Source organism: Electrona antarctica (genome assembly GCF_951216825.1).
Source record: "Electrona antarctica genome assembly, chromosome: 19".
Taxonomy (NCBI): domain Eukaryota; kingdom Metazoa; phylum Chordata; class Actinopteri; order Myctophiformes; family Myctophidae; genus Electrona; species Electrona antarctica.
This window is the reverse complement of record NC_136800.1, coordinates 19,073,463-19,094,049: the sequence shown is the minus strand read 5'-3', so window position 1 is coordinate 19,094,049 and position 20,587 is coordinate 19,073,463. Positions and strand designations below refer to the sequence as shown.

The 20,587-nt window shown below is 45.5% G+C and overlaps 1 protein-coding gene across 3 annotated transcripts in view; it reads left to right on the top strand.

Moving 5' to 3' along the window:
- chd7 (chromodomain helicase DNA binding protein 7) overlaps positions 1-20,587 on the top strand; it is a 108,517-nt gene that overhangs the window by 71,148 nt on the left and 16,782 nt on the right. For all 3 annotated transcript variants that reach the window (XM_079488757.1, XM_079488758.1, XM_079488756.1), the window contains exons 12-27: positions 67-188; positions 298-541; positions 3,286-3,462; positions 4,201-4,344; positions 6,093-6,191; positions 7,411-7,591; positions 7,713-7,929; positions 8,180-8,375; positions 8,755-8,922; positions 9,574-9,756; positions 9,948-10,058; positions 12,023-12,234; positions 15,579-15,778; positions 16,704-16,863; positions 19,091-19,180; positions 20,536-20,587. The exon at positions 20,536-20,587 is cut by the window's right edge and continues 52 nt beyond it. In XM_079488757.1, coding sequence (XP_079344883.1) covers positions 67-188; positions 298-541; positions 3,286-3,462; positions 4,201-4,344; positions 6,093-6,191; positions 7,411-7,591; positions 7,713-7,929; positions 8,180-8,375; positions 8,755-8,922; positions 9,574-9,756; positions 9,948-10,058; positions 12,023-12,234; positions 15,579-15,778; positions 16,704-16,863; positions 19,091-19,180; positions 20,536-20,587 — 2,556 coding nt within the window. The remainder of the gene's footprint in view (positions 1-66; positions 189-297; positions 542-3,285; positions 3,463-4,200; positions 4,345-6,092; positions 6,192-7,410; positions 7,592-7,712; positions 7,930-8,179; positions 8,376-8,754; positions 8,923-9,573; positions 9,757-9,947; positions 10,059-12,022; positions 12,235-15,578; positions 15,779-16,703; positions 16,864-19,090; positions 19,181-20,535) is intronic.

Sequence of the window (20,587 nt, the reverse complement as noted above, 5' to 3'; positions counted from 1 at the left end):
TTAAGGTATGTGCACTGCACAAAACTGCATAATTGAATCTTGAATGGCGTGTGTGTGTGTGTTCAGGAGCGGCCTGAAGCAACAGACTGGGAGAAGATTGTCAGCACCCAAGAATACAAGAACAGCAACGAACTCAGGGAGTACCAACTAGAAGGCCTCAACTGGCTTAACTTCAATTGGTACAACATGTAAGTCTTCAACACAGTTCCGTTTAAGATTTGTGTACAAGTGAATCATACCAGCGGTGGACCAACCCTGCCTGACTTCATTTCGTTCTGTCCCCCCCCCCCCCCCTAGACGTAACTGTATCTTGGCAGATGAGATGGGTCTCGGTAAAACAATCCAGTCCATAACATTCCTCCACGAGATCTTCAAGAAGGGCATCGAGGGGCCCTTCCTGGTCATTGCCCCCTTGTCCACCATCCCCAACTGGGAGCGGGAGTTCAGGACTTGGACGGATCTCAACGCGGTCGTCTACCACGGCAGCCAGGCCAGCCGCAAGACCATCCAGGCCTACGAGATGTACTACCGAGACGCACAGGTAAGCCCTGTCAAATCGGAATGCACTGCTGAGATGGATAGTTTAATTCCATAGTTCTCAAACCTTTTCATGCCAAGGACCCCCAATTGTTATCACTATATATATATATATATATATATATATATATATATATATATATAAAAAATAGTATATCTGCTATTTTTAGCCATCTTAACAAATTTGGCCTTGTATTGTTGCGACTGTAGGGCGCAGTTTACTATGAAAACCTTCAAAACCAGTCAGTCAGTCACTCGAAAACCTGTCAGTCAGTCACGCCTTGTGACACGCTCTATATGGCCAATGCAGAATTCATTCCATATTTTGATCTGAACTCACCTGACCTCATGTGACCCCTGTACACTCAAGACACTCCCCCCCCCCCCCCCCCCCCCCCTGGTACCCTTAGATCTCCATATATGGATGGCCAATACAGAATTATTCTACATGTTGATCTGACCTCATCAAACGCTGTACATCCTTAGATCTACATATAGAGCTGACCTGTTCTGACATTCCATATGTTGATCTGACCTCGTCAAACCCTGTACACTGAAGACACGCTCCATATATGGCCAGACCTCATCAAACCCTGTACACTGAAGACACTGCCCCCGCTGCCAGATAGTAGTATTTTTCACTGTGGAAGATTGGCGGCCTACCATGCTCATCTCATCCACCACCAGCACCTTGAGACCCTGTAGCCGTGCCTGCAGGTTCCCGAGGGCCTCGGGTGGCATGTGTGGCAGAGCACTGGTCAGAGGCACAGGCAGGGCCAACAGCGAGTGCAATGTGGTTCCAGCGATGTTGAAAGCAGCTGTGCCAGTGGTAGCCGCGAGTCGGATTGCTAGCATGTTCTCACTCTGACTTGTGTTGTACCAACCAAGTTGGTACAACTTATGGATCTCCATATGTGGAGATGACTATTGCATCTTTGTAGCTGAAGTTGAAACAAGCTATTTCTTTCTAGCAGCTACAAATGCCAGATGTAGCTGAGTAACCTCACAGTGGCTCGACAAGACAGACAGACAGACATGTTTCAAAAGCGTTCGTGAGCCTCTGCTGTGAGCTTGTCACACTTTGATTGCTGTAAACCATTATTCTCTTAAGCTGCTGTCACAGTGCACAGCTAACATCTTACAGCAGTGAACTACATACTCACTGTATGCCTTGGCTCTTAGATAATAAACCATAATGGCAGCGTGCGTCCCACCCTGGCAGCCTGCTCCTAATCCAGTCTGAGGTAATCCTCAAGGTCACTGTAGTGTAGAGGGATGTTGTGTCCTGCTTATCCCATGTCAGTGGAAAAGACCACAAACACGGTTAGCATGGTTAGAGAGGACACTTCCTGGTGGACATTTCATAATCTTCTTTTGCACATGTAAGATGGCTGAAGAGAATCTTGGCCAAGTTGAGATCTGATTAGCCCAGTTCAATAGTTCAGCTTGCTGGTTCTAATGCATGACAACAGAAGAACTTGGCCCACTAACCTAGTGAAACACTGCTCCACGGGTCAGCAGGCCACTAACCTAGTGAAACACTGCCACACGGGTCAGCAGGCCACTAACCTAGTGAAACACTGCTCCACGGGTCAGCAGGCCACTAACCTAGTGAAACACTGCTCCACGGGTCAGCAGGCCACTAACCTAGTGAAACACTGCTCCACGGGTCAGCAGGCCACTAACCTAGTGAAACACTGCCACACGGGTCAGCAGGCCACTAACCTAGTGAAACACTGCCACACGGGTCAGCAGGCCACTAACCTAGTGAAACACTGCCACACGGGTCAGCAGGCCACTAACCTAGTGAAACACTGCTCCACGGGTCAGCAGGCCACTAACCTAGTGAAACACTGCTCCACGGGTCAGCAGGCCACTAACCTAGTGAAACACTGCCACACGGGTCAGCAGGCCACTAACCTAGTGAAACACTGCCACACGGGTCAGCAGGCCACTAACCTAGTGAAACACTGCTCCACGGGTCAGCAGGCCACTAACCTAGTGAAACACTGCTCCACGGGTCAGCAGGCCACTAACCTAGTGAAACACTGCTCCACGGGTCAGCAGGCCACTAACCTAGTGAAACACTGCTCCACGGGTCAGCAGGCCACTATCCTAGTGAAACACTGCTCCACGGGTCAGCAGGCCACTAACCTAGTGAAACACTGCCACACGGGTCAGCAGGCCACTAACCTAGTGAAACACTGCCACACAGGTCAGCAGGCCACTAACCTAGTGAAACACTGCCACACGGGTCAGCAGGCCACTAACCTAGTGAAACACTGCCACACAGGTCAGCAGGCCACTAACCTAGTGAAACACTGCTCCACGGGTCAGCAGGCCACTAACCTAGTGAAACACTGCCACACGGGTCAGCAGGCCACTAACCTAGTGAAACACTGCTCCACGGGTCAGCAGGCCACTAACCTAGTGAAACACTGCCACACGGGTCAGCAGGCCACTATCCTAGTGAAACACTGCTCCACGGGTCAGCAGGCCACTAACCTAGTGAAACACTGCAACATTAACTGCCCTGTCAGACATGTTTTTCTCATAAGAACTTGAGGTGTGACAACCACAACATGTTTTAATCGTGAGGTGTTAAGTTGGACAAGTAAATCCTCTTCTCTCTCTCTCTTTCTCTCAACTATTTCAATATTCTTTGACATGGAAGTTCGATGACCATTGACGAGACGGAATCAAACGGAAACATAATCATAGTGTGTCTCTCTCTCCGTCTTTTTTCAGGGTAAGATAATAAAGGGAGCCTATCGTTTCCATGCGTTGATAACCACCTTTGAGATGATCCTGACGGACTGTCCTGAGCTGCGTAACGTCCGGTGGCGCTGTGTGGTCATAGACGAGGCTCACCGCCTCAAGAACAGAAACTGTAAGCTGCTGGAGGGACTCAAAATGATGGACATGGTGAGTAGTGGGCTTTATTCCATAATCGTTTGATCCAAACGATAAGCAATCGTTTCTGCACAGAGATATCAAAACAGAACTTCTTCAATATCATCTATCTCTCTGTTACTGCACCCTTTAGGATTTGATGTCCGTAAATAAAGATACAACTTTTGCCAGTGTGTTGTAAAACTTTTATTGACCGATATGTGATTTGGAAAATATTAAAGAAACTTTGAACAAAAAATAGTACAGGATCGTGACACGTTGAATGTCGACAAATATCTTTAAAATACTTTTATTTCTTCTTCACCGAACCCTATCTAAATACTGGTCTTGCAGTTCTATTCTGGTGGTGTTGTATTTTTATGCAATGGCATAGTTTTATTGTATTTTTAAGCAGTAAAATAGTTGGAAACTTATTCAAGTCAAACCAGTGATGATCCACTGAGCCAATATGAGTTATTGACCATTTATAATGTATCAATAACCATGTCACACGCAGGGTGTGTCTTATCTCTGTGACTTATCTCTTTATCTGATTGGTCATGTAGGAGTTGTCACAATGTTTTATGAGCCTATAAACCTCAGCAGAACAAAGCAGCCCTTTTGGCTCGCAATGCTGTGTATATATTATCATCTCTCTTTCTTCCGTCATCGCCCTCTCCTTCTTCTCTCCTGAGGAGGATAAATCCATCTTGACAGCTACTCCTCTCCCGTATCCAGACTCTTAACATCTCTCTCTCCTCCTCCTCTCAGGAGCACAAGGTGCTGCTAACAGGGACTCCTCTCCAGAACACTGTAGAGGAGCTGTTCAGCCTGCTCAACTTCCTGGAGCCCGAGAGGTTCCCCTCGGAGACCACCTTCATGACCGAGTTCGGAGACCTCAAGACTGAAGAACAGGTATAGGAAAACATTAGACACTGGAGTTTAGGACGGTTTATGGTTGAAACGTGCTGTCGCATCCACGTTCCGCAGCCGCAGTGCGTGACCCAAAATGTTCATACTTCCCGAACCTGCCCGACATTCAGGCGAATACAACCTCCATAATGCATGTGTTGCTGTGCTGAAATTCCTGAAAATGGACAGAATCTAACCGAAATTCCAACAAAATTAAGTTTTCAGTTCAATGACAACGGCTCTGAAAGAATGGTCTTTGTGTATTTTCTGCAAAGAACGTGAACTTACTAACATTACAAATTATTTTAGATTCAGAGCACCACATGTATATTAGTTCTAGAAATGTTTCTCACTCTTTTAACTGCAGTATTGATGTAAATAATGCAATGATAACGAACAAGAGTAGTCCCATACATGACATGAGACTGACATTAAAGTGTAGAATATAATTCACAAGTGTACTTGTAGCTTCTTTCAGCCAGTCAGTGCCAAGATGTAGTCACTTTGATGTGCCAAGCAGCATCCATGGGGCACGTTGACATCACCGCACACCTGGTCGCCTAGTTTCATTTTACGGCCGGTGTACATGATGTCACGCAGGGAAGCATGAACCAAAGCTTATAAAGACCTGAGGGAGTGTGTGTGTGTGGGGGTAGTGGACCAGAGTAGCGTGAATGCTGATTTTGACAGCAAACTTTGATTTAGTTTGTCAGTCTTTTCGACTAAATATACAGTTAATTTTAAAATGTATTTAGGCAGGCTGTGATGCTGTTGAAATGCCTGATTTATACTCTGCTGTGTGCCGAAAATAGCAGATCTACAAGATCACTGCGACACGTTGTGAGCTTGTAGAAAGGCTATTTCCGCAGAGTGACACCTGCACACATCCAAGCATAACATTCTACTGGATCTCTTCTCCACTAGTCCCCCTCTAACAGTCTAGTTTTATTTGACGGAATTGTCAAAAATATTTAGTCATCACAGCTTACACATAGTTTTTATTTAGTTCTCGTCAGTGAAAAAAGGTAGTCGATGGAAATTCTTCGTCATAGTTTTAGCCGACAAAATGAACACGGTTCAACACCTTCCTGCTGGAGACCCGAGTTTCACGTCTTTCCCTCACTCACACTTTCCCTCGTGCAGTTTGCTGTCTCTTAGCAAGACATGCTAATGCAACCTTTCGTTGAAAACCCTGCTATGTCGGTACATTTCATCTACAAGGCTTTGATTGAATTCTTGGGTAGGTTCCCACAAAGTCATCGCTTTTGAGCACAGAATGTTGCCTTTAGGGGCTTTTTAAAATTTTATAGCCCTCTGTTCAGTGATGGAAAGCAACCAAGTAGAATTTACTCAAGTAGTGTACTTGGGTACAATGTTGAGGTACTTTTACTTTACTGGAGTATGTCCAATGTTCTAGAATTTTACTTCTACTCCACTACACCTCGGATACAAATATTTCACTTTTACTCCACTACAATTATTTAGTTTCTTTCTAGTATATTTTGATGCCAATTTCTTTGTTCTTTTACTATAGTACAATTTTTACTTGTAACAAGAGTTTTCTACATTGCGGTATTGCTAGTAAACACATTTTGTACTTTTTACACCACAGTCAGCTGACAGTCGTGTCTGTTCACTCGTATGTCTTTTCTCTGCTTTTGGCAAAACCCCATTGGTGCTGCAAATATCAGAACATAGAACCAGGCAGGTAGTGTGGTATATTTATTTACATGTGTGTGTGTGCTGTGTAGGTCAAGAGACTGCAGGCCATTCTGAAGCCCATGATGTTGCGGAGATTGAAGGAGGACGTGGAGAAGAACCTGGCTCCTAAAGAGGAGACCATCATAGAGGTATGACCTCCTTCACACTGGCTCCTAAAGAGGAGACCATCATAGAGGTATGACCTCCTTCACACTGGCTCCTAAAGAGGAGACCATCATAGAGGTATGACCTCCTTCACACTGGCTCCTAAAGAGGAGACCATCATAGAGGTATGACCTCCTTCTTCACACTGGATGGTACATTTAGAACCTGGCTCCTAAAGAGGAGACCATCATAGAGGTATGACCTCCTTCACACTGGATGGTACATCCGTTGGGATGTGCAATAATATCAAAGCCCAAATGTACAAATCTGAACTTTACCTTTCACACGTGATGGTCATTTTATGCTAGGCATCTGCATCATTGCTTCAATGATTAGTTCCAGTTTATATAAGCATAATATGTAAGCCTGTTTCACAATTATTACATAATTGCTTATTTGAGATAAGTGCAATTATTTTGCATAATCGTCATAATGGTTTCCATGAACGACAAAAAAACAGCGATGAAATATTTGCAAAAACAAAATCCAGAAATGGCAGAGCTTTGTAAATCATCTATTTTCACAATTTTAAATTCTTTGGGCAATTTGCATTTATGAAGCCTATAGTGCTGCCAGATGACAAATTACATTTGTATATTCCTTTTAAAACACCACATGGGTTCGAACGAATTTTGGATGATTCGAATGTCGAATGTATATAATTTTAATATGAATATTCCAGCCTAATATGCACATGGTGCTGAGAAATGCACTCTTGAGTCTTGCAAGATCAAATAGCCTAATTTTGTATAATGTTTTAGTTTACGTGGCACAGAGTCTCGCGAGAACTCGCAGCATTTTTATTTTATTTTTTAATTCAAACCTTAATTTAATAAATTTGATTATTTTCTATTTTACATTCGAATATTCTTTAGAATATGGAATATTCATTGGCAGCACTAGAAGCCTACGAAATTAAAATGTTATTCATGTTGCAAAAAACTGCCATTGACGTGATTCACGTGATATTTCCTGATGTCTATTTCTGCCGCTGACGTGATTGACGTACTGAGTAGTAGCTTACCCGTCGTTAGGCACGCTTCCGCTGTAATTGCAGGTTTCGATGGTGGATTGGAAATAAATGTGGGCACGGACTAGTACATAATATAAGACAAACAAGACAATGTAGGGATGTGCATAGTTGAGCTACCTCAGCGCCCTCCAGTGGTCAGATTCGCCAACAGTGACAACTTGTTTTTCTAGGTGGAGTTGACCAACATCCAGAAGAAGTACTACCGTGCCATCCTGGAGAAGAACTTCTCCTTCCTCTCCAAAGGAGGCACAGCGGGAGGAGGTGGAGGAGGTCCAGGCCCTAATGTTCCCAACCTCCTCAACACCATGATGGAGCTGAGGAAGTGCTGCAACCACCCCTACCTCATCAAAGGTACACACACACACACACACACACACACACACTACTACCTCATTAATAGTACACACCTGACTCCTGCTCCTCTCCCTTAACTGTCCCCCTGTCCACCACCCATCCCCCCCACCATCTCCAGGAGCGGAGGAGAAGATTCTGGAGGACTTCCGCGACAGCCACGGGAGCCCGTTGCAAATGCCAGACTTTCACCTCCAGGCCATGGTCCAGGCCGCCGGCAAACTGGTGCTGATCGACAAACTGCTGCCCAGACTGAAGGCCGGGGGCCACCGGGTCCTGGTGTTCAGTCAGATGGTGCGCTGTCTGGACATACTGGAAGACTACCTCATCCAGAAACGGTGAGATGGAGGGAGGATTTAAAATCTTTACTTAAAACTTATTTTTCCGCTTCTTTTTTTTCTTTTTGCATTGTATATGTGTTTATGTATGCTATATGGGTATGTGGGCACACGTGCACATGTATTTTATGTTTTTTTTTTTTTGTACAGCATTTTAGGTCAACGCTGATAATGTAACATTTACTTGACCACATTCCTCTCCCCATGGCTGTCCTCCTTTCGTCTCCTCTTCCTCTCGCTCTCTCTCCAGCTACCCATACGAGCGCATCGACGGCAGAGTTCGCGGCAACCTCCGACAGGCGGCCATCGACCGCTTCTCCCGACCGGACTCGGACCGCTTCGTGTTCCTGCTGTGCACCAGAGCCGGAGGGCTGGGCATCAATCTGACGGCCGCAGACACCTGCATCATCTTTGACTCTGACTGGAACCCTCAGAACGACCTGCAGGTGAGCCATCATGTCAACTCGGCTTGTAGCAGAAAAATCTAAAGAAAGTACAATGTATTTAGAACGAACTTAAATTATTTGTGTGTTCCCGTACTCGGCACATCCAGTTCTGTTTCCTGTGACTGGCCGTAATAGCCAATTTTCCTGGTGTACTGAATCCCTATTTAGAATCCAGCAGGCCACGCAGATTTATATTCTCTCTCACTGTACTTGTGCACTCACCTCAGGGAAGCAGCCTTACCTTTGTATGCGCTGGTACTGTAGTAGGCCTGTGAGGTGACATCAGTAGGGAGTTTGTGTGTTGAATTCAGCAACACCGCAAGACATTTCTCAGGTCTACTGACACCCCCACCCCCTCTCTTTATCTCTTTCCATTTAGGCCCAAGCCAGGTGCCACCGTATTGGCCAGTCCAAGGCGGTGAAGATCTACCGGCTGGTCACCAGAAACAGCTATGAGAGGGAGATGTTCGACAAGGCCAGTCTGAAGCTGGGCCTGGATAAGGCCGTCCTGCAGAGCATGAGCGGCCGGGACAACGCCAACAATGGGGTAGGAGTCTAGGAGACTACACACGATCTATGATTGAACCGCGGAATATCTTACCCAGTGCAGGAAATGTAATTCTTAAAGATGGAGTGCCGTGATTTTTTTTCCCACCCTAAAACATGACCATCAGGTATTATTATTATATAAGGTGGATATTTGTTTTCAAAAATGTGTATGTTAAAAATGTTTTTACGTGTTTTTATGTGGACACACCCACCAGTTCATTAAGTATGCCTGGTTTGCCTGAACTGAAGCCGCACCCACAGCTGTTGTTGTAAAGGGGGAGGGGATGATTTTGTGATGTCACCATATCACTTTTTTCCCCATTGGCACGTTTGACGGTCAAGGTTTCAGCCTCCAGGAAGAAACCCTAAATACAAACGGAAGACATCATTGCACATAACAAACTAATGAAGTACTGTCGCCTCATAAACACATGAAAAACTGGAAAAAATACAAAAATCACGGCACTCCATCTTTAAAATCTATTGTTATTATAAGAGCGGTTTAGTGACGAGATGTGACCATTAACTTGAATATAATACTTAATTCAACATAAATATATTGTGGGCATTTGTTACAATGTTCAAACATCTCGGTGTTTACATGTGAAAATCCTGTCCAGCATAATAATGACCTTACTGTCATCGTTAGACGACCACGCAGCTGTCTAAGAAGGAGATCGAGGACCTGCTGAGGAAGGGGGCCTATGGTGCTCTGATGGACGAGGAAGACGAGGGCTCCAAGTTCTGCGAGGAAGACATCGACCAGATCCTACAGAGACGAACCCAGACCATCACCATCGAGTCTGAGGGGAAAGGCTCCACCTTTGCTAAGGTAAACAAATGAACCACTTCTTGAACGCATTCTTCTTGGTGCAGTCTTTTTTACCCACTGACACACCAAATCTCTTCACCAAAAATATTTTTGTTTGCTATTTTTGGCGAACATTCGGTTCACGTTATCGCGGTCTTGTGGTAAAATACTCAATGAACTGTTAATAATCTCGTCTCAATCTCTCTCTCCAGGCTAGTTTTGTGGCAGCAGGGAACAGAACTGATATTTCTCTGGAAGATCCAGACTTTTGGCAGAAATGGGCCAAGAAGGCTGAGCTGGACTTGGACGCCATCAATGGACGGGTAAGATAACACACACACACACACACACACACACACACACACACACACACACACACACAAGCATGCCATACTCTGACAGAGCGAAAATGGCTGAGCTGCACATGCTGTAAATGGACTGGTACAGTGTCCCGCAAAAACACATAACGACAGACTTGAGCATGCACACTGCGCACGCACCCACTCGTCCACACTGACGTCGGTGACAAATTCATGCCCACACATGCCCCACTTAACACACACACACACACACACGCGCACACCTTGGTGTAGTGTCCCCCTCATGGACAGACTAATAGGTAATTAGTTAAAGCTATGGCCTGAGGCTGGGACATGATAGAGGGAGAGAGACACAGCTTAACAATGACAGTTGGGAATCTCTGCACTTCCTTAATTACCCATGTTGCCCTGCTTACATTTGAGAGAGAACGTGTGTGTGTGTGGTGTTTGTGTGTGTGCGAGCGTGTGTGTGCACGCGCATACGCTGGTAAGCAGCTTAACTCCACTTAACAGAGCACAGATGCCTGGGGGGTACGAAGATATCACTTTGGTTAGCGCGCGTGCACACATAACACGCGTGCACAGCCTGGCAGTAATGCACAATCGTACACGCAGCGGGACTCACCAGCACCACCAGTGACTTGCTCAGAGGCATGCTTATCATGTGTCTCTCTCTTCATCTTTGGCTTTCTGTCTTCTCCGTCTTCATCTTTGTCCCCGTGTTTTTCTTTCACGTTTGCTTTTTCTCTCAAGTCTTCTCTCTCCTCCTCATCAGTTGGAGCTTTGAATCTTACGCAGCTCTGTGTGCACGCACACACTTTACTCAGGCTCTTCCAATGAATTGTTACAATATTTTAATTTGTAAATTACTTGTTGTAATAATTGTTCCTCTAACTGGCTGCGTGTGACATTAACTGTAGTGAAGGAACTAAATGAATTAATTGATTTAAAGAGGAACGCACTCAACAATATAATTAATTGTATTGTTGTATTTTCTCTGGGCAGCTGCTCGCCTAACGCGACAGCGTAAATTATCTCAGCTGCACGAGGCATAACAAAACACACAAGGCTAATTGTACAATCAAACCCATTTAGCCAACAGAGAGGCCTTGTCGTCCGTGCGAGACGTCTTTCTCCAAACGTTTTCCCAGAGCCTTCAGAGATGGGTAACTTTATAATGGGTCTAATGCCTACATCGGGGATAGGGAGAGGACAAAATCGAGTTAGAACTGAATTGCTCTGTTTGGAACTAATGCATCCAGAAAATACTGTTGGCTGTAACGGCTAAATAAAATGTTAATGATGACAGGGCAGATCAGTGGCTCTCAAACGGTGTGCTAGCCTAGATGTGACTTGGGATGTTGTGACAGCCACACATTATTATTTCCATATATACTACTACTACTTAAGTAATTACAATATACACTATACAAATGAATTTGTATTATGAATTATGTTTTGACTATTGGTAAATGGTGCATTTATATAGCACCTTTATCCAAGGCGCTTTACAGAGACTGTGCATTACATTCACCCATTGACACACACATTCATACACCAATGGCAGCGGAAACCATGCAAGGCACCAACCAGCACATCAGGAGCAATTAGGTGTTCAGCGTCTTGCTCAAGGACCGCCGCCCCAGCCGGTACTTGGTGCTGCTCAAACCACTGTCAACCTTTCCTTCCTATTTTGTCATTAGAGGCAAACATCTTAAATATATATTGTTCTAAAAGAAAAACGAGAATCTAGCGAGTGCGTTGTAGATGGGCTATTCCCTATGAGTACCTGTGTGCCTTAAGATTTTGAGTTGCCCATTGGTGTGCCTTGAGCATCAATGAAAACCACTGGTTGTAGATGACGTGTCACACAGGATCTGTGTTTGTGAGCGAAATGCACGTTTTTTCCTTTTCCATTTCCCCCACCGTCCAACTCACTCTGCCACCTGTCCCCATGCTCGCTGCAGAACACGCTGGTGATCGACACTCCCAGGGTGAGGAAACAGACGCGTCATTTCACCAGCGCCAAGGAGGACGAGCTGATGGAGTTCTCAGAACTGGAGAGCGAGGGGGAGGAGATGTCCAAACCCTCCTCCAAACCACGCAGACCTCAGGACAAAGCCCATGGGTACCCCAGATCAGAATGCTTCAGGGTGGAGAAAAACCTGCTTGTCTATGGGTAAGAAGAGAGGGCAATTTTGGAAGATATATTTCTGGTGTGGTTCCAAGGTGGAGAATTGAATAGCTTACCCACTTAAAGCATAATGTACTTAGTTGACCAGTTTCCCAAGGGGCTCTATACTAGGCCCACCATGTGTACAGTATAGATCTTCACTGAAAATAGCCTATTTATCTACAAGCTCACACGATGGGCTATTTTCACTTGATGTTCCCTTCCAGAAGACAGTCCAAGTGGTTAACTTTAGTTGAGCTTGAGTTGATTTGAATATCATGGACGAAAATATCCGTGCATCAACCTGAATTGGTACAGATTTAGCAACAGCTTGTGTAAACATCCGCTTGTCAGACATGAAACGGTAGTGGGAAAAAAAGAAAGAAAAAGAAACGAGTGGAAAATAATAAATGGGGCAACTGTGAGACCAGAACGACATGAGACCTTGTAGGCCCAGGTAACTTCAGGTGTTGGACGGCTTGTGCAGTCTTGGAGACTATGTTGGCTTGGAAACGATGTGTTGTTTTGGACCGAGCATTAATAACCGGCTCACACTGGCCAGATTATTTATAGCATGCATCCGACAGCGCGTTAATGCATGCATCCCCACACAACCAATGATTTAGTACACACAGCAATCTGTGCCTATCACCACCACACTCGCACACAGCTGCTGATCAATACTGCTGCCCACACACACACGCAAGCGCAAGCACACACACACACACACACACACACACACACACACACACAGTGACCTATTACAAACCCAAAGCAATGCTTATTCATGTGCACACTTAGACAATAAAGTGACCTTGTCCACCCTGAAACCCATTTTAAGAGCATGGCATGGGTCATTACATGGTACACAATCACTGAACAATAGATGAATGCACAACATACTGTACCACACACACACACCCATGCACAGATATTGAATGGATATATGGACATATTGATACGCAGACTGTCTATTAAGCCTTAATACACAGTCTGCATCACAGACGTGCATGCCCACATAGTATGTGTGCACCCACATAGTGGGTCAATTGACTTTGTCAAAATTTACTTTTTCTTCGCAAATTTGACATTTTAAATTTTTCACAGAAACGTACCCATTTGCGTTGAATTTTAAGAAATTCCTTGTCAGGATCATCGGGACATAATCAATGTCCATCAACTTTCCTTGCAAAAACAGTTTTAAATTGGATACAAATTTCAAAGCCATTCACTGTGTGTGTGTGTGTGTGTGTGTGTGTGTGTGTGTGTGTGTGTGTGTGTGTGTGTGTGTGTGTGTGTGTGTGTGTGTGTGTGTGTGTGTGTGTGTGTGTGTGTGTGTGTGTGTGTGTGTGTGTGTGTGTGTGTGTGTGTGTGTGTGTGTGTGTGTGTGTGTGTGTGTGTGTGTGTGTGTGTGTGTGTGTGTGTGTGTGTGTGTGTCAGGGCTGTTATTGTTACAGTCTAGTCTGGAGCCCTGAGGCTGTAGGACACACTCATGCACACTGTCTGGCATGTTCCACCACCCCCCCCCCCCCCCCCCCCCTCTCTGTCTTTCTCGATCTCCCACCCCTCTATATTTCCCAGTCGTGTCACAGTTTCACTTTCATTATTGAGACGGAATAGGCTTACATTGGACAGAGTGAACGCTGTGGTGGTATCAGTGTTGGTTTGGACAGGGTCTAACATTTTATCTTTAGCTAAAGTGAGACTGATGTGATGGAAACTGACCCTAAATCAGCCTGGAGGGCCATGATGTGCACCCTTGGGATGGAGGCTGTGACCCATTAAAACACACACATGCAGGGTGATGCCAGGGTGCTTCTAGCTAAGGTGCCAGCGGTGGTTAAGTCACCAGGAAAGTGAAACATTTAACAAGAGCACGGTAGACTCACACTTTGGTGGGGGTGGGGGGGGAGTGTGTGTGTGTGTGTGTGTGTGTGTGTGTGTGTGTGTCTGCACGCACGCGCACGCAGTGTCTGGTCTGCATATTAGCATGATGCGGTGTTGCATGTGCGTTCGTGAACCATCAAGGTCACCAAATGGCGTCATAGTCTCACTGCATGGTACGACAAGCACCACACACACACACACACACACACACACACACACACACACACACACACACACACACACACACACACACACACAGAAGCCCATTTTACAGTTGCTAGCTCTGTAACACTGTAGTACTGTCTGGAGCCCTGCTCTAAAGGGATAGAAAGAAAAGTAAAAACAAATGTAGGCAGTCACCCAGAAATGCAAGAAGAAAATAATCTATGCATAAAGGATCTGCAATTCCCAATGTCAGTCGAGGCACTTTATAGAAGCTCAGCCTAGTCTCCCTTTGAATTAATCCATCATATTAAGAACAAACAAATGACCTCATTTAGTCTGCCAGGGATTACTGGTTTGAATTGCAATGCTGCTGGATTTCTCATGATTGACACCATGAACGATGTGTTATTTTATATTATGAAATCCACTTTTAAGCTCGGATAGCATTACATACTACGCAGGGGTTGACATTAACGGTTGCCTGACTAGCTGTGGCAAGTAACCAAAACCCAACGTGAAAGTGAAAATCAATGTTACTTTTTACTAGCAGTTACACTCATTCTGGTTTTTAAAATTGACTGACACCACTCTGTAATCGATTGGATTTAACAACACACACACACATATTATATATATATATATATATATATAATTTTTCTACAAGCGCAGATTTTACTTCATTATCATTTTATATAATTGGGCTGGCATCTCCCTTACAGATAGGGTGAGAAGTTCAGTCACGCGAGGGAGACTCGGAGTAGAGCCGCCGCTGCTTCTTCTCCTGGAAAGGAGCCAGCTTAGGTGGTTCGGGCATCTGGTTTAGGATGCCTCTCGAGCGTCTCCCTAGGGAGGTCCTCGATGCACGTCCCACTGGGAGGAGACCTTGGGGCAGACCAAGGCGCAGATGGAGGGATTACATCGACTCACTGGCCTTGGAACGCCTCGGGATCCCCCAGGAGGAAGTTACTAATGTTGCTCTGGAGAGGAATGTCTGGAGCTCTCTAATGGAGCTGTTTCCCCCGCGACCCGACTACGGATAAGCGGTTGAAGATGGATGGATGGATTTTATAATTGAAATTTTACTTTTCGGGCAAGTGTACATGACCTTTGGGCAAGTAGAACATAATCTGTACTTTCCCGACAGCCAAATGCCTCTGAGACCCCTGCATTCTACATATTAGGAAATCTGAGTCTAACCTGTGTGTTTGTTTGTGTGTGCGTGTGTGTGTGTGTGTGTGTGTGTGTGTGTGTGTGTGCGTGCGCGTTTCCTTGTCATTCCTCGTCGTGACGTTGTGAAGGTGGGGTCGCTGGGGAGACATCCTGTCACATGGCCGTTTCAAGCGTCCGCTGCGAGAGGCTGACGTGGAAACGATCTGCCGCGCCCTACTGGCCTACTGCTTGCTGCATTACCGCGGCGACGAGAACATCAAAGGCTTCATCTGGGACCTGATTGCTCCCACAGAGGACGGGACCACCAAGATGCTGGCCAACCACTCTGGTACATAACACGCATGCACGCACACACACGCACGCACACACACACACACACACACTCACACTCACACTCACTCACACTCACACACTCATGTGTCATCATGACTGAAGTTGGGATGATTGAACCATTTGATGCCACAACACACACCACAACATAATGGATCATGATGGAAAGGAGTTGTCACAAAACACTTGTATCATGAATCTTGATAAACGTATCTCAAAATATTTACCATGGTTCAGATCTACCCTCCTCATCTACAGCAGACCCATTGAAAGACGGTGTTTAAAACACCCCTTGATCTCGACCACGTGGTTCATGTATCGCATGTGCTTCATCAACACCCATTATGAGGATTCCAGTTTTCAGAATACTGTACAGTAGTGTTTGGAACTGCTGGTTTTCCCATGGCAAGTGTTGCTTCTGCATTCTTTGTGTTACCTCGTATACCTTAACAAATTACTAATTAACAGCAAGTTGTTTTTTGGCAATAAATGATTGAACATTTAACACAGAATTCTATGGGAATGTTCACTCTGAATCTTCTAGCTACACTGTCACAGTAAAAAAAAACTTAAGCACATTATATTGTATTATGAATAGTGAAAATAGCCAATCTATAAGCTCACTTTTTTTTTTTACACTTTCTTTTTACATGACCAAAACCTCTTTTAGCTACTGTACCGTGAGTGGAGAGCATTTGTTAAGCTAACACAGCAACACCTCCTTAGATAATACAACATTTAGTCTCTTGTCACGCTGGGAACTACAGAACATGGAACGTGTACGGACTAGATTTCCACACTCAGTGCAGGAGGACAGGGATACATTGTCCCAGAAAATCAGATTACAGGTTGTCGGAGTGTTTTGCCTACCAGTTCTCTAACCTCCACCCTGCCTCTCTCTCTCTTTCTCTCTCTGTCTCTAGGTCTCTCTACCCCAGTCCCCCGGGGCAGGAAGGGAAAGAAGGGGAAGCCCCTACCGCCCCCTCCCCAATCGCCGCGAGCCGAATGGCTGGCCAGCTGCAACCCCGAACACTTGCTGCAAGAGGACAGCTACAAGAGACACCTCAAACACCACTGCAACAAGTAGGTCTACCACGTGTGCACGCACGCGCACACACACACACACACACACACACACACACACACACACACACATCAGACCTGTAGAGAGCTGTTGGCACAGAGCAGAAGAAGAGATAATCTTTGCTTGTCTCTGGCAACTTTTTTGTAAACCTATTAATTTTAGGAGATGAATAGTGCATGTAGTTGCTCAATCTTGATCAACTTTATTATAATTTTAGATACAGGTGCTAGTTTAAATCTTTGTTTTCTAAATGCTTCCATACAGTCCATATCTCCACCTCGATAGCAGACACACACTTGACACAGTGTCATAACCTCAGACAATTTATTTTTGCATTTAGCATTGTGAACTAGTGTTGACACTGCCGGCGTGAATACAAGCTCATTACAATATTCAGACTGTAATTCAGATGACTATTAATTAAGAGTTGTAAGTCCTCATAAAATGAGAAATGACACCCAGGGAAATTTTGGCTCTACTGGTTTGATGCATTTATGCGTGAACAAAATACGCTGACAGGGACTTTATTTCAATGACGAGGTGACAATCAATAAAACATTGTTTTAAATTTAATAAATGACACTCAAAGTTAAGTGTTTGGACAGACGATTCACAGCCAACCCACTTTGCTACTGCTCTGGGAGGTTGGACTACTGTCAAATCGTTTTTACTTGATTTGATTGGCTGGAATGAGGTCATGAATATACGATGACAAAATGTAAAGTTACATTGAGAATATCAACCCAAACTGGCCATATAGCCATGGCTTTAACCCATTTGGACCTGAGGCCTATTCTAAAAGGCCAACAAAGTGTACATGGCAACAAATACCCCAAAAGGGGTTCCCGGATTGAAAAGTAAATACCCCAAAAGGGGTTCCCGTCCTAAATGGGCGAGAAGAGATTTTTGTAGGACTTTTGGAGGCATAGCGACTGTTTGATGTTGGACTGTCCAATGCAACTAGAACTAGTGTGGCAGTCGAGGCCAGAGTGGCTGAAACATCACAGCATATGATAACAGGCCATGGCAAGAGTATTAGGATAGACTACAACAACCCATAGCCTTGAGGGCCAATTGCTCTGCGATTGGCTAGTGCGTTGTTAGGCCAACCGGCCAATCAATGGTGTGACTTCCTCATCCCTTTGCCTGGAGGGACAGTTGCACTGTGATTGGCTAGTTTGTTGTTGGGCCAACTGGCCGATGAATGGTGGGCCTTCACCACTCAATGACGGACTCAGTCAGTCAGTCATTCATTCAAAGACATTTGCACGTAGGGCTGGCTCCCACTGACTAAAACACGTCCAAACTCTCACACATCATTCTCTCCCTTAGTCTATGGTCAGTGCTCTCTCTCACTGTCTCCCCTAACCCCCCTCTTGCTTGCATTCTGTCATACTCTGTTGTTGACAGGGAGATATGCTGCCGTGCCCTCTGGATGCCAGGGGTGCTTTTTTTTTCTTGAGGGGAAAGTGTGTGTGTGCTTGCGTGTGTGTCGGAGAGTGTGCTTGCGTGTGTGTGTCAGAGAGCGTGCTTGCGAGCGTGTGTGTGCGTGTGTGTGTGTGTGTGTGTGTGTGTGTGTCAGTCAGAGAGCGTGCTTGCTTGTGTGTGTCTGGCTCACTGCCAGGCCAGGTGCTAGGCAGGCAGACCTGTTGGAAGCGGGTGAAAGGCGTGCACGTACGCACACAAACACACAGGGCACACACACTTGGGGGTGATTATGTGGTGCCATCTGCTAGGCTGGCGCACAGAGCTGTGTGGCTAATCAGGCCTGGCACATTGATGGATGGGCACACGCAGCCTGCCAACACACGCACACTGCCCCCGCGCGCGCGCACACACACACACACACACACACACACACACACACACACACACACACACACGTCTTATGTTGTTGACACACAGACACACAGCAATGTGTGTGTGAGAGTCTTTGTTGTTTAGTCTTCCCCCTGCTCTCCAACTTTCTCCCTTCGTCTCCCATCTCTTTTCCTCTCTGCTCCTCTGCCCTCGTTTTGTTTTCCTGGTATCTCCGTTTCTCGACACCTTCTTGTGCTTCTGTTTCTCATTGATGTGAACCTGTCAGAGCATCAGGCTGAAGCAGGATGACTATGTTCCACCTATAGGTCACAATTTCTGACACTTTATCTAGAATTGTCTGTATCTAATGTATGTTACCATTCAAATGAAGATATCTAAAATAACCTCTCTCTTTCTCTCTGTCAGGGTCTTGCTGAGGGTGAGGATGTTGTACTATCTGAGACAGGAGGTCATCAGAGATCAGGCAGAGCGCATCCTGGAAGGAGCCGAGTACAGGTGGGTGGGAAGGTTCTTCTTCTCATTTCGTTAAGCCAGCCCCCCCCAAACCCTGGGTCGAATCCCATTCTTCCCGTCTCGTCCCTGTGTTTTTCTATCCCTCTTTTTCCGTCTTGGAAGGTTCACCTTGACTTCACAGTTGTCTGTACGTAGCACAACGTTCACCTCTCCCCATCTTGGACTCACTCTCAACATCCTCCTATTCTTCCATCACTCCCCTCTTCTCACCATCTGTCCATCTTTCCTCTCTCCAGTGCACTCCACAATCCCCCACTGTGTGCGTCCCTTGTCTCTTTTCAACTACCATCCCCCTCTCCTCTCTCTCTCTCGCTCTCCTCCCCCATTATCACCCTTTCACCCAGATGTGTATGCATTCATAATGTAGAGGACGTGCACTCCATGTTGATCTCTCTCTCTCTCTCCGTCGCTCTCCTCCACGCTCAACGGTTACTGTGACAGCCCCCTATGTGTGTGTGTGTGCATGCGCATGCCTGTGCCAGACATGAGCATGCGGTGCCAGTGCACCAGCATATGCCAGAGGGATTTAGCATGCCAGTATTGGCGCGCACACGTGTGTGTGGAGCTGAGGCCAGGCGGGCATGCTGGTGTTCCTAGAGATAAGAGAGGCTGGGGTTGAATCTCTCATTTCTTCCTAGCATGTCCATTGTCCCCCATCGTATTCTTTCTCAATCCTCCATCCTTTTTTTTCTACTGTTCCCCTCACTCTCTAAATGGGAAGGTTTAATTTTGTCTTCTGCACAAAAGCACGCTGGAACTGTCCCATAGAAATCTAGTTTATTGCTCATTTTTCATATTCTAATGTCCGCCCATGGGGAAAATCTCCCAGTTGCTTAGGAAACATGACTTCAGGCCAGCGGCATAGGCACATATATTCATTTAATTCAATCCTTATCTGTAAACAATAGTCTATTTGGGTGTGTGGGATGTGTTAATGGTGGTCTTACTCCCACCTTGCATTTGGTAAGTTGCTCTGAATAAGTGACTCCTAAACGCCTCAATCGTAATTGTAAGTGAAGTTTTAATGCTGGTCTAGTGCCTCAATAACTGACCCTTCAAACATTCTCTGGTTGGTGGCTAAAACCACGAAAGGAGCCAATCTGATTAACACAAATAACATATAATCTGATTTACCCTGTCTCTCTCTCTCTCTCTCTCTCCACAGTCCCCTAATGTCTCTTTCTCTGATTTGACATAACGAAACTAACGTCTTGTCAAAAACAAATTCAGTGCATGCAGCGGACTGATCAGATAATGTCATTCATGAGATAAAACATGACAATAAAAGCTGTCTGGGAACAATAATAATGTGTGTGTGTGTGTGTCTGTGTCCGCAGTGAGTTGGATATCTGGATTCCCCAGCCTTTCCATGCCGAGGTACCAGCTGAC